Source organism: Scyliorhinus torazame, chromosome 22, assembly GCF_047496885.1.
Source record: "Scyliorhinus torazame isolate Kashiwa2021f chromosome 22, sScyTor2.1, whole genome shotgun sequence".
Taxonomy (NCBI): domain Eukaryota; kingdom Metazoa; phylum Chordata; class Chondrichthyes; order Carcharhiniformes; family Scyliorhinidae; genus Scyliorhinus; species Scyliorhinus torazame.
Window position 1 is genome coordinate 100775566 of NC_092728.1, and position 17798 is coordinate 100793363.

Genomic DNA, 17798 nt, shown 5'->3' on the forward strand with positions numbered 1-17798 from the left:
TGACTGAATACAGTGTAAAATACAATTACCCAAATACAGCGTAAAATATTACTGCCCAAATACAGTGAAAATATTACTGTCCAAATACAGTATAAACTATTACTGCCCGAATAGTGTCAAATATTACTGCCCAAACACAGTGTCAAATATTACTATCCAAATTGTGTAAAATGTTACTGCCCAAATTTAGTGTAAAATATTACTGCCTGAATACAGTGTAAAAATATTACTGCCAAAATACAGTGTAATAAATATTACTCCCCAAAACAGTGTCAAATATTACTGCCCAAATACAGTGTCAAATATTACTGTCTGAGTGTCTGAATACTGTGTAAAATATTACTGTCCGAATACAGTGTTAAAGATTAATGCACGAATACAGGGTCAAATATTACTGTTCAAATACAGTGTAAAACAGTACTGCCTGAATACAGTGTCAAAATTTACTGCTCAAATACAGCGTCAAATATTACTGTCTGAATACAATGTCAAATATTACTGCCTGCATGTCTGAATACAGTGTCACATTTTACTGCTCAAATACAGTGTCAAATATTACTGCCCGAATATAGTGGGAAAATATTACTGCCCAAATACAGTGTTAAAAATTACTGCCTGAATACAGTGTCAAATATTACTGTCCAAGTGTCTGAATACTGTGTAAAATATTACTGACTGAATACAGTGTAAAATATTACTGCCCAAATACAGCATAAAATATTACTGCCCAAATACAGTGAAAAGTAATAATGCCCGAATACAGTGTAAACTATTACTGCCCGAATACAGTGTCAAATATTACTGCCCAAATACCGTGTCAAATATTACTATCCGAATACAGTGTAAACGATTACTGCCCAAATACAGTGTCAATTATTACTGCCCGAATACAGTGTAAAATATTACTAGCCAAATACAGTGTAAAAATATTACTGCCCAAATACAGTGTAAAAATATTACTGCTCAAATACAGTGTGAAATATTTCTGCCCAAATACAGTGTCAAATATTACTGCCCAAATGCAGTGTAAGACATTACTGTCCGAGTATAGTGTGGAATATGACTGCCCAAATAAAGTGTCAAATATTACTGCCAGAATGTCTGAATAGAGTCAAATATTACTGCCCGAATACAGTGTAAAAATATTACTGCCCAAATACAGTGTAATAAATATTACTCCCCCAAATACAGTGTCAAATATCACTGCCCAAATACAGTGTCAAATATTGCTGCCCGAATACAGTGTAAAAATATTGCTGCCCAAATACAGTGTCAAATATTACTGACCGAATGCAGTGTAAAAATATTGCTGTCCAAATACAGTGTCAAATATTACTGCCCGAATATAGTGTAAAAATATTACTGTCCAAATACAGTGTCAAATATTACTGCCCAAATGCAATGTAAAATATTACTGTCTGAGTGTCTGAATACAGTGTTAAATATTACTGTCTGAATACAGTGTTAAAGATTACTGCTCGAATACAGTGTCAAATATTACTGTCCAAGTGTCCGAATACAGTGTCAAATAATAGTGCCCGAATACAGTGCCAAATATTACTGTCCAAGTGTCCGAATACAGTGTCAAATATTAGTGCCCGAATATAGTGTAAAAATATTACTGCCCAAATACAGTGTCAAATATTACTGCCCAAATGCAATGTAAAATATTACTGTCTGAGTGTCTGAATACAGTGCCAAATATTACTGTCCAAGTGGCGGAATACAGTGTCAAATATTACTGACTGAATACAGTGTAAAGTATTACTGTCCAAGTGTCCGAATACAGTGGCAAATATTACTGCCCGAATACAGTGTCACATATTACTGTCCAAGTGTTGGAGTACAGTGTCAAATATTACTGCCCGAATACAGTGTCACATATTACTGTCGATGTGTTCGAATAAAGTGTCAAATATTACTGTCCATGTGTCCGAATACAGTGTCACATATTACTGCCCGAATACAGTGTCAAATATTACTAAACCGTGTGAGTGACCTCTGCCTCCTATCGTAACCGCCCAGAAACAGACAAGGCCAGTTTGCAAAAATAAATACATCTTCTGTTATCTGGGTTCTTTTTTCAAAGGGATATTGCCGCCCGTCCGCCTGATTTGACGATCTGGGATCATCTATTCAAATGGGGGTGGTGGAGGGGATTCCGGCTAAATTCATCGACATACAATGAATCCAGTTCCCATCCCGATCTCTAAAGATCTCATCGTCCTAGTGGAAACTGGAGTGAAACGAACCCTTACGCTACATTGTGACCTCTAGATGGTTAAAGGAACTGGACCGAATTATTTCAATGATGTCTTCTGGTGTGAGCGGCCTGGGAGGGTCTGGGGGTAGAGGGGGGGAGGAGGGGGGGGGGGGGGGGGGTGGGAGGTACAGGAGGAAGGGGGGAGTGAAGCCCCCCCCCCGCCCCCCCCCCCCCCACGATATACACCAACCCATTTTCCCACAGGCACTGCCCCAGCACCAACCTGTCCAATGGAGGCCCATTCCTGGACACAACCCGTTCAAAATGATGATCAAACGTCAGGGCCGGGTTGTGGGTGGGTGGGAGAGGAGGGGGGGGGGGGGGGGGGCGGGGGGGGGGGGGGGCAGGGCGGGTCCGCGACTTCTGGCAGTCCTGCGGCGCAACCAATCAGAAAAGGGAAGGCCAGAGAGCCCTCTCCATAGGTCGAGCGCATCTTATTGAGAAAGTGTCCCTATTGAGAAAGTCTGCAGTTTCCCACAATCAATGCAATAATCAGCTGTCCAGCCACACTGCCCATGTAGCCCTTGTAGCCTCGGCATGTGGTGTCACTCGTTGCCCAGGACACCCCAGGGAAGCGGTGCTTCTGTTTGATCGCTTCCTTGGCCACCGCCTGGGGGTGATGGCAGCACTAGTTCAGCAGGTTGGTGTGAGGCTGCAGTCACAGGTAGGGAAACGACAGTTTTCATTCCCCCATCAGTGAAGTCGTTAGGTTTCTGGGATGATACCATCCTCCCATTTACTGAGAGGAATAAGAAATAAATAATTAACTCATTTCACAATTTGCAAACAGCCGAGGCAGAATCTGAACTCACAATTCGTTCGTTCAGCTGAACATGGACACATGTCCGTGCTGGTGGATTAGGGGCTGGTTTGATCTCTGGAAGCGCCCCCTCTCGGCTTCCAAGTCGGTCTCTCTCTCTGTCTCTCTCTCTCTCTCTCTCTCTGTCTCTCTCTCTCTCTCTCTGTCTGTCTCTCTCTCTCTTTCCCACTCACCCTCAAGTTAAAAATCAACTGGTAAAAAGTTGCAAGTTAAGCTCACCTCCACCAAACAAGAATGAGGCAAATGCTCCGTTTTCCCTGAATGGATGCATTTCCTCATAAAACAGGAAATAAACGTTTCTCTTTCCACGGTCCTCTTCCCATTTTAAGGGGTGAGAAAAATCCTACGATTTAAATGTGAAGTAATGGTTTGTTTATGAATGCATTAATAAAATGATTACTCGACATATTCGTGAAATTATTGATATATAAAATATTCGACTGAATTACCGACTTGATCTCATATTACCGGAGTGGAAATGAATAATTGGTACTTAATTTATTCAAGAATGAAGCTATTAAATATATAAACTACACGATTCCCGGATTACACCGGCAAAAAGGTCGGCGTTTGCTTGCAAAGCGGTTGGCGGCTATGTGATAAATTCGCCCCATTTTAATTGGTAAACGATTCCTTTCCATCTGCGCACACATTTCCCAGGTGGAATATTTTGCAAGTATCCCACCACCCCCGCCAACGTAGCCCATGTCTTCAGAATGCAACTGGATGAAACTGGGACAATGCGCGCTGATCGCGGGGAGAGATGCGTTGGATTTGCAAAGCACGGGAATGATCTGGTTGTTTATCAATAATTCAGCCAGAACCTGCCGCCCAGTGAAACCCAATAAATGTCACCAAGACGGCGGGTAAAGTGATAACGGCCAATGAAACGGGAATAATGGATAGAAAGGTGGAAAATAGAAGCAGGAGGAGGCCATTCTGCCCTTCCAGACTGTTCCACCCTTCAACATGATCATGGCCCATCCTCTAACTCAATACCAGCTTTCTCCCCACATCCCTTAATGCCATCCAAATCTAAAATAAATCCATCTCCTTCTTGAATACATTCAGTGATTCTGTGGTAGAGAAATCGACAGCTCCACCGCCCTCTGAATGAAGACATGTTTCCTCATCTCTGTCCCTAAATGGTCTACCCAGGGTATCCTGAGCCTGCCCCCCCCTTCTAGATTGCCTAACCTGGGAAAACATCCTGCCTGCATCTAGTCTGTCCAGCCCTGATAGAATTGTATCCACTTCAATCAGATCTCCTCTCATCCTTCTGACCTCTAGTGACCAAAGCCTAGTAGAACCAAGAGGGCAGTCCCGCCAACCCCGGTATCAGCCTCGCGAGGATCAGTCAGTTTCCCTGGCCGGCAGAAGGGACCAAGTACACACACACACGCACACACACATATACACACACACACATACACATACACGCAAACACACACACATATATACATTCACACACACATATACACACACACATATACACATGCACACATATACACACACACATATACACACACACACATACACGCAAACACACACACATATATACATTCACACACACATATACACATACACACATATATGCACACAGTGGTATACTTACATGCGAAATCCGAGATGGTGTAATGTAAGTAGTACACGGGCTACATTCAAACGGTATAGCTGGGGATAAGACTAGTATCAGAAACAAACATTCACGTAACTGCACACATGTCCAAAGTTAATTGTTGAAACATTCAAGCGACCTTAGTGGGGAGTCTTTTAAACCCAATAGTGAAATACAGAAATTAATATTTCACGTATAGTAGTACAACGCCATGTTAGCGATTCTTTGCTTCATTAAATACAGCGCTGGGTTTTGCATAGCTTGCTATTTCCCCGTTGTATTTTCCTCCGGTTAGGCATTGCAGTGGTCAGTACTGAGCATTGTGCGCGTTACACGAATCCTGGATCAAATTGTAAATGTTGAAATTGTTACTGTTGAAAGCGCTAACGTGGTAAATTTATGATGGGATTTCTAAAAATGCAATCTCACTCCCTTTGCTTGTGAACAGTGTGTGAAGCTCAGCCTCTGGGCTTTGCTGTGTTTTCTGTTCGCTCCCGTTATGAATGCTGGGTTAGAACCGCTTTCGGTGCACACTGCAGCATCTCTGGGAGTCGAGGAGGCAAAAACAGCCCCCACCCCCCCCCACCCCCTCCCCCCAGACAAAAAATTGGCCAAATATCTAAACGCTTATGAATGTCTCCGGAGGAACGTGTTTTTAAAAAAAATCCTTCCCCGTGAAAGTTGACACCTTTACAACGGGGGGGGGGGGGGGGGGGGGGGTGAACTGACAATGTCGCTTCTCTTCGTCAGCTCGTTCATTATATAGAATATATAATTGTGCAGAAGATTAAACTCGCCAACAAGGTAATTATCCATCCTGACTGAGTGTCTCTCCATCTACATATCCCCTGGCACCAGTGCACCCATTGTTATTCTAACGCACACTTCACAAAAATACATCCTGGGAGATCGATCCGTTCGAGATCTTCCCCCCCCCCCCCTGAAGAAGTGCAGCCAGAATGTAACATGTATTTAATGTAATAAATATGGGCGCGCGTTTTATAGAAGCTGGTTGTTATCTGCGCTGTGGAGAGGAGGGTTAGCAGACGAGACGTTTGTCAGACCAGTAACATTCATATTTCCCTAACCCACCGTCGGTGTAAACTATAATCCGAAGCATTACCTAAATAGGAAGCTAGACCTCTCCTTGAAAGGGGGAAATCTACACCCAATAGATTGGAGCCTCAGAATCTTCAATAACGTCAGTTTCAAAAATTATACTAATTCATAATTCATCACGAATTAAGTCGCCAGGCATTTATCCTTAGATCATTGTAACATCACCAAGACCGCACTTCTATCCAAAAAGTTGATGTTAACAACACACCCGATGTTCAGGAAATTAAATCCCAAAACAGAAATGTGAACCCGGTGTAAGAGGGAGTGAAGTTTTATTTTACCGCTGATTCCGTGTTTTGAGTCAAACACTAAAGTGCAAAAGTTTGAAAAGGAAATAGCATCCAATGTCTGATTTCGAGCACGGGGCACGCGGCCGGTTATAATGAGAGCCTCTTTAGCCTAATTTCTGTTAATGATTGACTTTTGATATCAGGCTCTTTCTATAACACGGCGTTTATAATATCCAGAGCGCAAAATGCATCAGCAAATGTTTAGATGTGGCCGGTGAGGTGTTGGTCCAGCTAGACTGTTGGAATGATTAGGAATGAGGTGAGGGAGCTCAGGGCACGGTTACAAAGCCTGTACCTCGGCAGCAGGATGGTGTTATACACGGTTCACGAGTACCTTTGCGCAGATCCCCATTCTGCACCAGCAAAGCGTGCAGCACATCCGTGTTTGAACTCTCTGCTGGCTTCAGTTTCTTAATAGTGTCCATCTTGTACTCTGCACCAAACTCCAAATCTCTGCTGGCAATTTGGGAAAGGAATTCTCCTGGCCCTCAATGTTTGCTGTGGCCAACTTTTCAACAGCGATGGTTCCCGTTGGCAAAGCACCATCGGTTGGACAACAATCGGAGATGCACTCGCAGTTGTTGGGCTGGGTGTGCAACACCAGGGAACGGGGCTGGTGGATTGCGTGTACAGCACATACAGATGCCACACACACACAAACACACACAGATACTCAAACGCGCGCACACTGACTCAAACACACCTAGAGTTAAACAAGCACATAGCCAGGCGCTCAAGTACTTGCACAGCAACAACACACTAATACACGAACACACTAATACTCAAACACACTGATACTCCAACACACTGAGACACAAACACACTGAGGCACAAACACACTGAGACACCAACACACTAATACACAAACACACTCATACACAAACACACTCATACACAAACACACTAATGCACAAACGCACACATGTACAAACACACTAATACACAAACACTCATAGACAAACACGCTGAGACACAAGCACACTAATACACAAACACACTAATACACAAACACACGCACAGTTAAAGCTACACGAATACAAACACACGGCCACACAAACAATAACACAAACGCAGTTACAGCTACACGAAACACAAACACAGTTACAGCTACACAAAACACAAACACTGTTACAGCTACACAAAACACAAACACTGTTACAGCTACACAAAACACAAACACAGTTACAGCTACACAAAACACAACCACGGTTACAGCTACACAAAACACAGTTCTAGCTACACAAAACACAAACACAGTTACAGCTACACAAACACACACGGCTACACCAACACAAACACGCACACCGTTAAAGCCACAAAAACACAGTTACAGTCACACACCCACACAGGCACGGCCACTTAAATACAAATACACACCGTCACAAACACACACACAGTTACAGCCACACAAACACAATTGCAGCCACACACTAATACACACAGTCACACACGCACACACACAGTCACACTAACACAAGATTCGAAGCTCAATAAATTGTTAAGTAACGCAACACCCTGATAAATTGTATTGACACTAACACATACACTCACAGACATGTACAAATACAGCGGCACACATCACCACTGGCTCCAGTGACTGAAATTTACAAGGAGCAATGTTGCCCGATTCGCCAATCCACTGGAGTCAGTCCGTGGACAGGAATCTCGGGTGAGATGAGGGGACTGGAACGAGCTGTATCACCTGGAGCTCAGCAGGAAACAGAGCCCCATTGTTTCTTTCCACTGTTCCCAGGTTCTCTGCCTCATCACATGGAAGAAAATATCTGGAAAAGTCGAAAACCTGTTTCGCGTTCTCCAGCCTTTCCTGCAAAGCGGGTTGATTTGTATTGGAACGGTGTAAAAAGGGTTTACATATTATATGGTTTAACTTACGTTCGCAATGAGGCAAAATTTGAATGAAAGGTGAGCTCTAAACGTTCAAAAACGGAGCAAACATCCCATAATAAAGTGGGCAGCGGGATTCTGTAAGGTCAGTAACTTGCACAGAGAGGCAAGCCTGTAAAAGCCGCTATGGGGGAGGGAGACATTCAGTCCAGTTTGACAATTCAGTCGGAGAATAGGTGACAAGACATCTGCCAAAATAATTAGACACCCCTTCCAAATTCACCAGTTTTTGCGGTGCGGGGAGCTGCTACTGAAGAGGATGATGTTCAAATACCACATCTCGTAGAATATATACAAAACCTATTGTAGAGTTGTAATTATGCTGGTTATAAATATGTTAGCAGAAGGAGGCAGAATTTAAATATGCTTTAGGAGTATTGAATTATTCCCCAATGCGAGTGAGTGAGAATTCTCAACCAGCCCATCTTGTCCCTTCATTCATATAGCTTGTTAATTTCGTTTCAACGCAAGGGCGCCAAATGTCGATTGCTAATATCGTTCTTGCTATTTTTTTCTCTTGACCTGTTTGTTTTATTTGGGGGGGGGGGGTGATTGCCATTTTTAAATATATACATATATATTCTACTGAAATGGCCTCGGGGGCCTTATTTGCCCCGCGCACGGTGTTTTCGTTTTTTCCGGGTGTTTCCTGGTTTATTTTTTCAGTTCGACCCCAGAATCAAAGGACGGAACAACTGCCCACCTTCAAAGGGAAGCGTTAAAATCTCTCTCTCTCCCCCCCCCCCCCCCCCCCCCACCCCCCCAGACAGCGAGAGAGCGGGAACTCCAGTTATAACACTCTCATTGTAAATCCCTGGGCGGGGAAAGCTATTTAAACGTGACAGACACCGACCCAGGCTAACTGAACACACTGCCGGTTTCTCTAACCTACACGGCAGTGGCAGTTTTGGCACGCTTCAATCAGTCGGCCTAGATATGGCTCGGGATAAAGACCCAACATTGTACTTTCTCAGATCCAGAGTCAATTGTCCCTCTTAAATATGTCGCTCAAATATCAAAGGAAATGTGGATGGCAGTTAACATGTGAGGATTGTGTATCCAACTCACGTGTGGGGAGGGGGGTGGGAGACATAAGAAATCACCCACAGGATGTTGAAATGTTTTTTCTTGGGGTGATGTGCCCTTGTTAATGCCGCCTACTCACCCAGCCCATTCTTCCCTGTGCCGTGCTATCCTCTTAGAACATTCCTGGCTTATTCTGACCACGAACGCACTAACTCAGAAAAACCTTGAGGTCCATTCGGCGGGTTTGTCCGTCCTGTGGTCCTGGGATGGACTAGACTTCAAATTCACTCCAGCCACCCCCCCCCCCCCCCTCCGGAATGAGCTGCCTTCAGGTCGCAGGGGACTCGCTGTTAACAAACAGGACTCGCTCTTTTCTTCCAAATATCCCCTCCACTGGCGTTCACTTTGCTCTCAGCGACAAAAAGAAAGATTGTATTTTCAGGACTAAAAGGGGAGTTTAAAGGCGCGAGGGTCTGCACCCCCCCCCCCCGCCCCCTTGTTTGTTTTGAAAGATTCGGCGCTCAATAGAATGTCAAGTAAAGTAACACCCTGATAAATTTTACTGACACTGATCTTTAAAGGCGAGCAGTGCCTTGGGAAATCAGCCTAGTGCAACTGATATATCTCCTGATGAATTCAAAATCAATGCCCATTTGTTTGCATTCCCAGAGTTTATCACACACATTTGGGTGAATGGTGTGCCATGTTTTGGTTATCTGCACCCCCCCCCACGGCACCCCCTCTCTCCCCCCCCCCCCCCACCCCCCACCCCCCCCCCCCACCCCCCCACACACACACACACAGTCACGCACAGACTTTTCAAAGCTTTGCTAAATATATATATATATTGCATTCCATCAATCCCTCCATGGAAGCAAAGGCGGTCAAACGAGAATCTGGGCAGTGGTGTATTTAGCGAGGGCAGTGGGAGTGGAGGGTGGACCGGATCTGCTCTTCCTCAGAGAGAGAGAGAGAGAGAGGAGGTGGGAGCTGATTGAGAGCAAGGCACCGACACGTTAGTTTGCCGTTTGCTACATCTAGAGTTGGCTTGAACAGCAATTATAACCCCCCACCCCCCTATCACACGTGAAGCACAGACAAGTGTTAGAATAGTGCATGCAATCGGAAATCTCATGCAAGTTTAATAAGCACAGATTCCGCCCTCCACCATTAACACATCGGGCCAAAGTCTAATACGCAACGATACTCCAGCCAAAAAATACCCTCTCCCGTTTTAACCATGCTCCAGACTGTCTAATGTGTTAGAATTCTCACTGTGATCTTTAACCTCACAAATCTAGCTTCATGTTCAAACCCACTCCCTGTTTCGTGTCTAGGTCACCAGGAATGTAGTGACCAATGGCCACCAACATCTGACCAGATCAACACGGTTTTAGTGAAGTGGGATATTTCACCCCCTCCCCTCTACACCCCCCCCCCCCGCCCGCCTCCCACCTAAGCGCAATCGGGGTCCAATAAACACTTTAAAAAAAAATCTGCCCCTTCCCCACCTGAGGATTCAGCTCCTGTCACCAATCCGCCTTCATGTAATTTCAGTGCGAGGTAATCGGTGTGAAATTGACGACAATGCCAACTCGTGTACACATTCTCCAGCTCGGAGGGAAATCCCCCCAAACAGCAGGGTGGCCTCTGTCCACGTGCCATTGTGTGGCACACATCAAATAATGGGACAAAATGGCCAGGGAATGCATTCCTGCCGGAGGAAGTCGATGTTGGAGCCAGTGTCTGCCACATCGTGGACAACAGCCCCCCCCCCCCCCCTCCCCCCCACCCCACACCTCAAAAAAGATGTAACCTTTGTGACAATGCTGTCAACAGACTGTTGTATCAATCCTGGGGATTGTGTTATTAAACTGTGCGGTTACCTGGGGATGGGGGGGGGGGGGGGCATTAGTTCTAGATTGCGCCCCCCACCACCGTCAGGGAGAATGCTCCTGTTTAACTGCCTGAGCAACAACACCTTTCTAAAAATATTTATTAACCTAGCTTTGACGAACAGTGGCCCAGACTCCAAATGTGAGCTCCCTCCTCTCTACACGGGTGCGGCCAGACCTGCTGGGATTGTCCAGTAATTTTATGTTCTTGTTTAGATTCCAGCACCCGCAGTAATTCGCTTTTATTATTCGCGTTCGAGCCCAGCCCCCCCCCCCCCCCCCCCCGGCCGGGGCTGGAACAGGCCACCCTTTGGTTTTGGGGAGAGTGGGTCGAGCAGACAGCCAGTTGGACCTCTGCTGCAGTTCGGGGCTCTGGATGTTCAGTATGAATGATGCCCCTGTATTGACAGCCCAGACACAGACACGCGCTCTACATCTGTTGATAGAATTTGCTAACAATGCGCCTCATTACATATTCATAACGTGTGGCGGTTACCAGCGAACAGAAGGGCGGGGGTTAAAGTTACAATTCATCTATTTAAAAAATAAAATTAAGTCAATAAACATCCCCCTGGGCAGCACGGTGGCACAGTGGTTAGCCCTGCTGCCGGGTTCGATGGCACAGGTTCGATCCCGGCCCTGGGTCACTGTCCGTGTGGAGTTTGCACATTCTCCCAGTGTTTGCGTGGGTTTCGCCCCCACAACCCAAAGATGTGCAGGCTAGGTGGATTGGCCACGCTAAATTGCCCCTTAATTGGGAAAAAAATGAATTGGGTACTCTAAATTTAAAAAAAAAGTAAAATAAAAACTAAACGTCCCCCTTGCCTGTATTTTGCTCGGTGGCTTTGGGCGATAGCCGCCGGGTAAATGTTGTAAAAATACATATAAGAAACGGCCTTCGTTACATATTCATAATGAGTGGGGGGCAGCAGAAGGTTGTTAATATCAGTCAGATGACAACGGGATTGGTACATTGGCAAAACTGTGAGATTATTGGAAATGCATTCCCCACTCAATCTGTATTCGTTCGGGACAGTTACATTTCCGGATGAAACGACAAGTTATCGTTGGCTGGACTGTCAATTTAGGAAGGGGAGGGGGGGTGCACACAAGTGAGGTTAGGGTGGGAGGGGTACAAACCAGGGAGGTGATGATTTAAGAGGCGTGAAATGGTGGCGATTTAGATACAGATAGAACCGCGTCCTGTCATTCAGCCCGAGCGGGGACAGGAACACCCTCCATGTCCTGGGACACCCCCCGCCACCTCTTACCTGAGTTGCCGCTGAATCTTGAGCGCTCTGTCGATTTGGTGCAGCCGGTGGGCGCAGGGAGCTCCAGCAACATCTTATTTCTGATATCAGCAGAAATGTTCTTCATAAATGATGGTTGGAAAAAATAAACAACAACGATAACACCAAACAAAAGCACAGGGGTTTGGGGGGGAGGGGGGGGGAGAGGGGGTATGTAATCCCGCCTCGGAAGACAGGGACGATAACCGTGGCGAGGGTGCGGAAGCTACTGGTGTCTGTGTGAGTGAGTGAGAGAGAGAGAGAGAGTGGAAATTCCTGGAATGAGTATTGTCAGCTGACTCCTTCTCTCCCTCCCTCCCTCTCAACGCTGCTGCACATTCTGTCTGCTCGGGGCTGGGTGGAGGAGGGCTGGGCGTGTCCCCCCCTCCCCCCTCCACCCAGTACATCTCCATCCACGTGTCAGCCACTTGATTTTACCAATCGAGCACTTTGCGAGGCACCACCCTCTCTCTCCCCCCCCCCCCCCACACACACACACTGCCGCTGAATTATTCAAAAGACTATCCGCCTTCATCAAAGCCACCAGCGCAGAGCTGCAGACTTCTATTTTGAAAGAAAAACTTGCGTTTTTCCCATGGAATGTCTCGAGGTTAATTACCAGAACATATATATTTACATATCTGTAAATGTACAGGTATACATGCATGTGATTTTTCGGGCAACGTATGTATATATTAATGTACATACATGCGTTTTGTAAAATTCACCATCGCAATTCAACTTTGAGTTTCGTCACCTATTGCTGTAAAAACCTCAGAAGCACCGATATCAACTCCATCTTCAACGAGAGGGGATCACAGGGAAATGTATAAACCGCTAACAGGGCCCGACAGGCTGGACACCTTCCCCTCTGACCGGGGGGTGGGGGAGTTTAGAACAAGGGGTCCCAGTCTCAGGATACAGGGTAGGCTATTTAAAATCGAGATGAGAATACGAATTACGAGGGGTGGTGAACCCGTGAAATACTTGACTGCAGAATGACTGTGGAGGGCAAGTCATTGAATATATTTAAGAATTAAAATAGATACATTTCTCAACTGCAATGCGAAAAAATGAAATTAAATGAAAATCGCTTATTGTCACAAGTAGGCTTCAAATGAAGTTACTGTGAAAAGCCCCTAGTCGCCACATTCCGGCGCCTGTTCGGGGAGGTTGTTACAGGAATTGAACAGTGCTGCTGGCCTGCCTTGTTCTGCTTTCAAAGCCAGCGATTTAGCCCTGTGCTAAACCAGCCCATTGTTGTCGGGGTATTGGGGTGGGGGGGGGGGGGAAGCGGGTGTGTGGACTTGTGATGGAGGATCAGCCCTGATCATATTGAATGACGGAACAGGCTTGATGGGCCGAATGGACCACTCCTGATCCTATTTTCTATGTTTCTGCGTTTCCTCCAAATCACTAAAGAACTAAGTCCAAAATTCACCAAGCACCAATGCATTTAGTTTACTGAGAAGTGGGGGTTTGAACCTCTTGTGAAAGAAGTTAGATTGGAACAGGTTGGATTGAGAATAATGCAAACATTAAAATCAAAAACAAGCATCCAAAATATTATTTTTTATGCGTGTATATGCAAAACTAATTAGCACCGGTTGGTTAAATTTTTTTCCAACAAAGAAAGTCATCTGCCAAATAAAATTCACGAGCACAATATAGATTCCTTCAGACCAATTTAGCTAATCCACAATTATGTCTTTATAAATTCACCGGGGTAGAATGGGGAATGGGACTGATTGACTTGCTCCACAGAGGGCCAGCATGGATTCAATGGACCGAATGGCCTGTTTCAGTGCCGTTATGATTCTATACAAACATACACACATCGTGTTTGAATAGCGCCTTCACAAATAGTCCCATGAAAAAAAATGAAAATCGCTTATTGTCACAAGTATGCTTCAAATGAAGTTACTGTGAAAAGCCCCTAGTCGCCACAATCCGGCGCCTCTTCGGGGAGGCTGGAACGGGAATTGAACCTTGCTGCTGGCCTGCCTTGGTCTGCTTTAAAATCCCGCTCTTTAGCCCTGTGCTAAAACAGCCCCTTACACATGTAAGTTTAATCGTTGCAATTAAAGAGCGTTTTTTTGACTAATTATATGTGTTGAATTTAACCTGCGCGTTTTCAAATAATGAACACTACATTGCAGATGCTTCGATTCCGACAGAAATGTTTTCATTACACCAACAACAATCATTTCAGATTTATAAAAAAGGCTGCTCTAACCGAGGCAAGCGTCTCCAAGCCCCTCACAGAAGCACTTGTCAAACGTTCCTTGCCAGAGGAGGAGGTATTTTCAGAAGAGGAATTCCAGGCCCGAGTCTGTGGAGGAGCAAACAGGGCGCAGAACAACACGCAGGTTTTAAAAGCAAGCCTCAAATAAAAGTTTTAACGAGCCGCGGAATTAGATTATTTGGAGGGCGGGCCGATTGGCCTCTCTGCTGTCGTTCTATGTGCAAGTGCCGAGTGTGCACCCAGAGCTCCTGACATGCACAGCGAGGCAGCAAATCCTCTCTGAGGACTGACCTCTCCAACCACTGCTCCTCCCCGCAGTTGGCGAGCCTACTCTATTTGCCCAACAAGCAAATGTTTTTTTTTACAAACGAAGTCGAATTTAATTCTGGAACTCACTCCCCCCAGATACCGAGGGACAAATTGAGGTTTTTAAACGGAGTTTGGTAGATTTTTTTTTCAAGTTAAGGACATCAGGCGACACGGAGCAAGGTTGAGTAAATGGGGTTGGGGCGCAGATCGGCCACCTGATTGGATAAGGGAGTTGATTCCTCGCTTGGTGATCCATTCACATTCTTAACGTTCACATTTCTCTACTTGGAACACTGATAGGGTAGGAATGGTTTAACACCCCCCCCCCCCCCCACCCCGCTTTCCCAAAGTGCTGCACATGTGAATGACAGTGCAAAACTCAAATGCAACCCACCCCAAACCTGTCAGGCAAAGTCACCACAGTCGAGGATGACCAGAGGCTGCTTTCCCCTTTAAGGGCGGGGGGGGGGGGGGGAGCTGACTGGTGGTGATTTAAGCTGAGGGTCACCACATCTCAGGCGAGGGGCAAGGTTGAGATGGTGGGGCCTTAATGAATAACCTCCAAACACACAGACAGACTCTCCCCCCCCCCCCACACACACACAGAACCCCCCACACACACACATCTCTCTCACACACACAACCTGCCCCCCCACACACACATCCCCCCACACACAGAGCCAACCCCCTAAACAGACACACACAAACAACCTCCCCACACACACAAACACACACCCCACACACATACCCCCACACACAATCCCCCCCACACACATAACCCCCCCCACACACAACCCCCCCAACACACACACAAACATCCCCCCCCACACACACACCACACAAACACCTGCACACAGACAGCCACCCACACTCACACCCCACACACAGACAACCCCCCCACAGACACACACAACCCCACCCCCACACACAAACACCCCACACACATACCCCCCACACACACAACCCCCCCCCCCCACACACACAAACACCCCCCCAACACACACACAAACATCCCTACACAGACACAAACACACGCACCACACAAACACCCCACACAGACAGCCACCCACACTCACACCCCACACACAGACCAACACCCCACATGCCCACACAGACACCCCCAACACAGACACCACAACCATCTGTACACATACATTCCTAGCCCCACACACTATCATACCTACCCCCACACACAATCACATACTACACACAATCATACTCCCACATGCAATAATACCCCCACACACAATCATACCCCCACACAATCAAACCCTCACCATACAATCATACCCCCCACACAATCAAATCCTCACCATACAATCACCCCCCACACATACACAGTCATATCCCCTCACACACACAGTCATGCCCCCTCACACACACACACACACAGTCATACCCCCTCACACACACAGTCATACCCCCCACACACACAGTCATACCCCCTCACACAGAATCACCCCCCCATACACACACAGTCATACCCACTCACACAGACACACACAGTCATACCCACTCACACACAATCACACCCACACATACAGTTATACCCCCTCACACACACACAATCATACCCCATACACACAATCACCCCACACATACACAGTCATACCCCTCACACACAGTCATACCCCCTCACACACAATCACCCCATACATACACAGTCATACCCCCTCACACATACACACAGTCATACTCCCTCACACACAATTACCTCCACACACAATCATATCCCCTCACACACACACAGTCACATCCCCTCACACACACACACACAGTCATATCCCCTCACACACACACAGTCATACTCCCTCACACACAATCATCCCCACACAGTCATATCCCCTCACACAGTCACATCCCTTCACACACATACACAGTCATACCTCTCACACACACACACAGTCATACCCCCTCACATACAATCACCCCACACATACACAGTCATATCCCCTCACACACACAGTCATACTCCCTCACACACAATCACCCCCACACACAGTCACATCCCCTCACACACACACAGTCATATCCCCTCACACACACACACACAGTCATACCCCCTTACACACAGACACACAGTCATACCCCCTCACACACAATCACCCCCACAGATACACAGCCGTATCCCCTCAGACACAATCACCCCCACACATATACAACCGTACCCCCTCACACACAATCACCCCCACACATACACAGCCGTACCCCCACACATACACACACAGTCGTATCCCCTCACGCACACTCACCCCCCCCCCCACACACACACACAGTCATATCCCCTCACACACACACAGTCATACCCCCTCACACACAATAACTCCCTCACACACACACAATCATACCCCCCCTCGGACATAATCATAATCTCCCCACACACAAAATCATTCGATGCCCCCCTCTCCCCAAAACACATATTTTCGAGTTTTATCACTAGTTTTTATTTGACAAACTCTGAATCGATTCGGTGGGAAATGTTTATTCACCGGGGGAGCTGTCAGTCAGCACAGTCACGGCTTCTGTTATGTCGGCTCCAAGTGTCACAAAGTTCACGGCATTATTCAAATATTAACTTAAAAGACGTTCACGTGGTCACTTCCAATGAGTTTTGTTATTTTAAAGAGTGTGTTGGAATGGATGAAAAGCACTGTTAACATTGTGGCTGGTGTTTTAACTGGCTGCAATAGACCATGGATTTACAGTGAGCGCCTGTTAACCGTGTACTCAGGCAGCCAGACCATCACCCGGGCCACTAACCTTAGATGACATGAGCTGAAATAAACGAAAATCAATATGACTATTATTATCAATTGTTCCGCACAGATTTGTTCGTGGAGGCGACCCTGGTCGTTACTGCGTCCTGAGCGCAAAGCGAAGTCTTTAACCTGTGATTATTCTAATTGTTGACCTGGTTGGAAATGGACCATTTCATTTCCTCAATTACACCGCCAGAAGTGACGCCTGAGCTCGGCTTCATTAAGGATGGCCTGTGGCTGGAGATGTAAAGGAGGAACAT

General features: G+C 46.3%; 1 protein-coding gene across 1 annotated transcript in view; it reads right to left on the reverse strand.

Annotated features, from left to right (window-relative positions):
* The window catches only part of lhx3 (LIM homeobox 3), a 57202-nt gene extending 44698 nt beyond the window's left edge, over positions 1 to 12504 (reverse strand). Inside the window, exon 1 of the mRNA XM_072488738.1 lies at positions 12208 to 12504. Coding sequence (XP_072344839.1) covers positions 12208 to 12313 — 106 coding nt within the window. The 5' untranslated portion in view covers positions 12314 to 12504. The remainder of the gene's footprint in view (positions 1 to 12207) is intronic.
* Positions 12505 to 17798: the final 5294 nt, after the last annotated feature.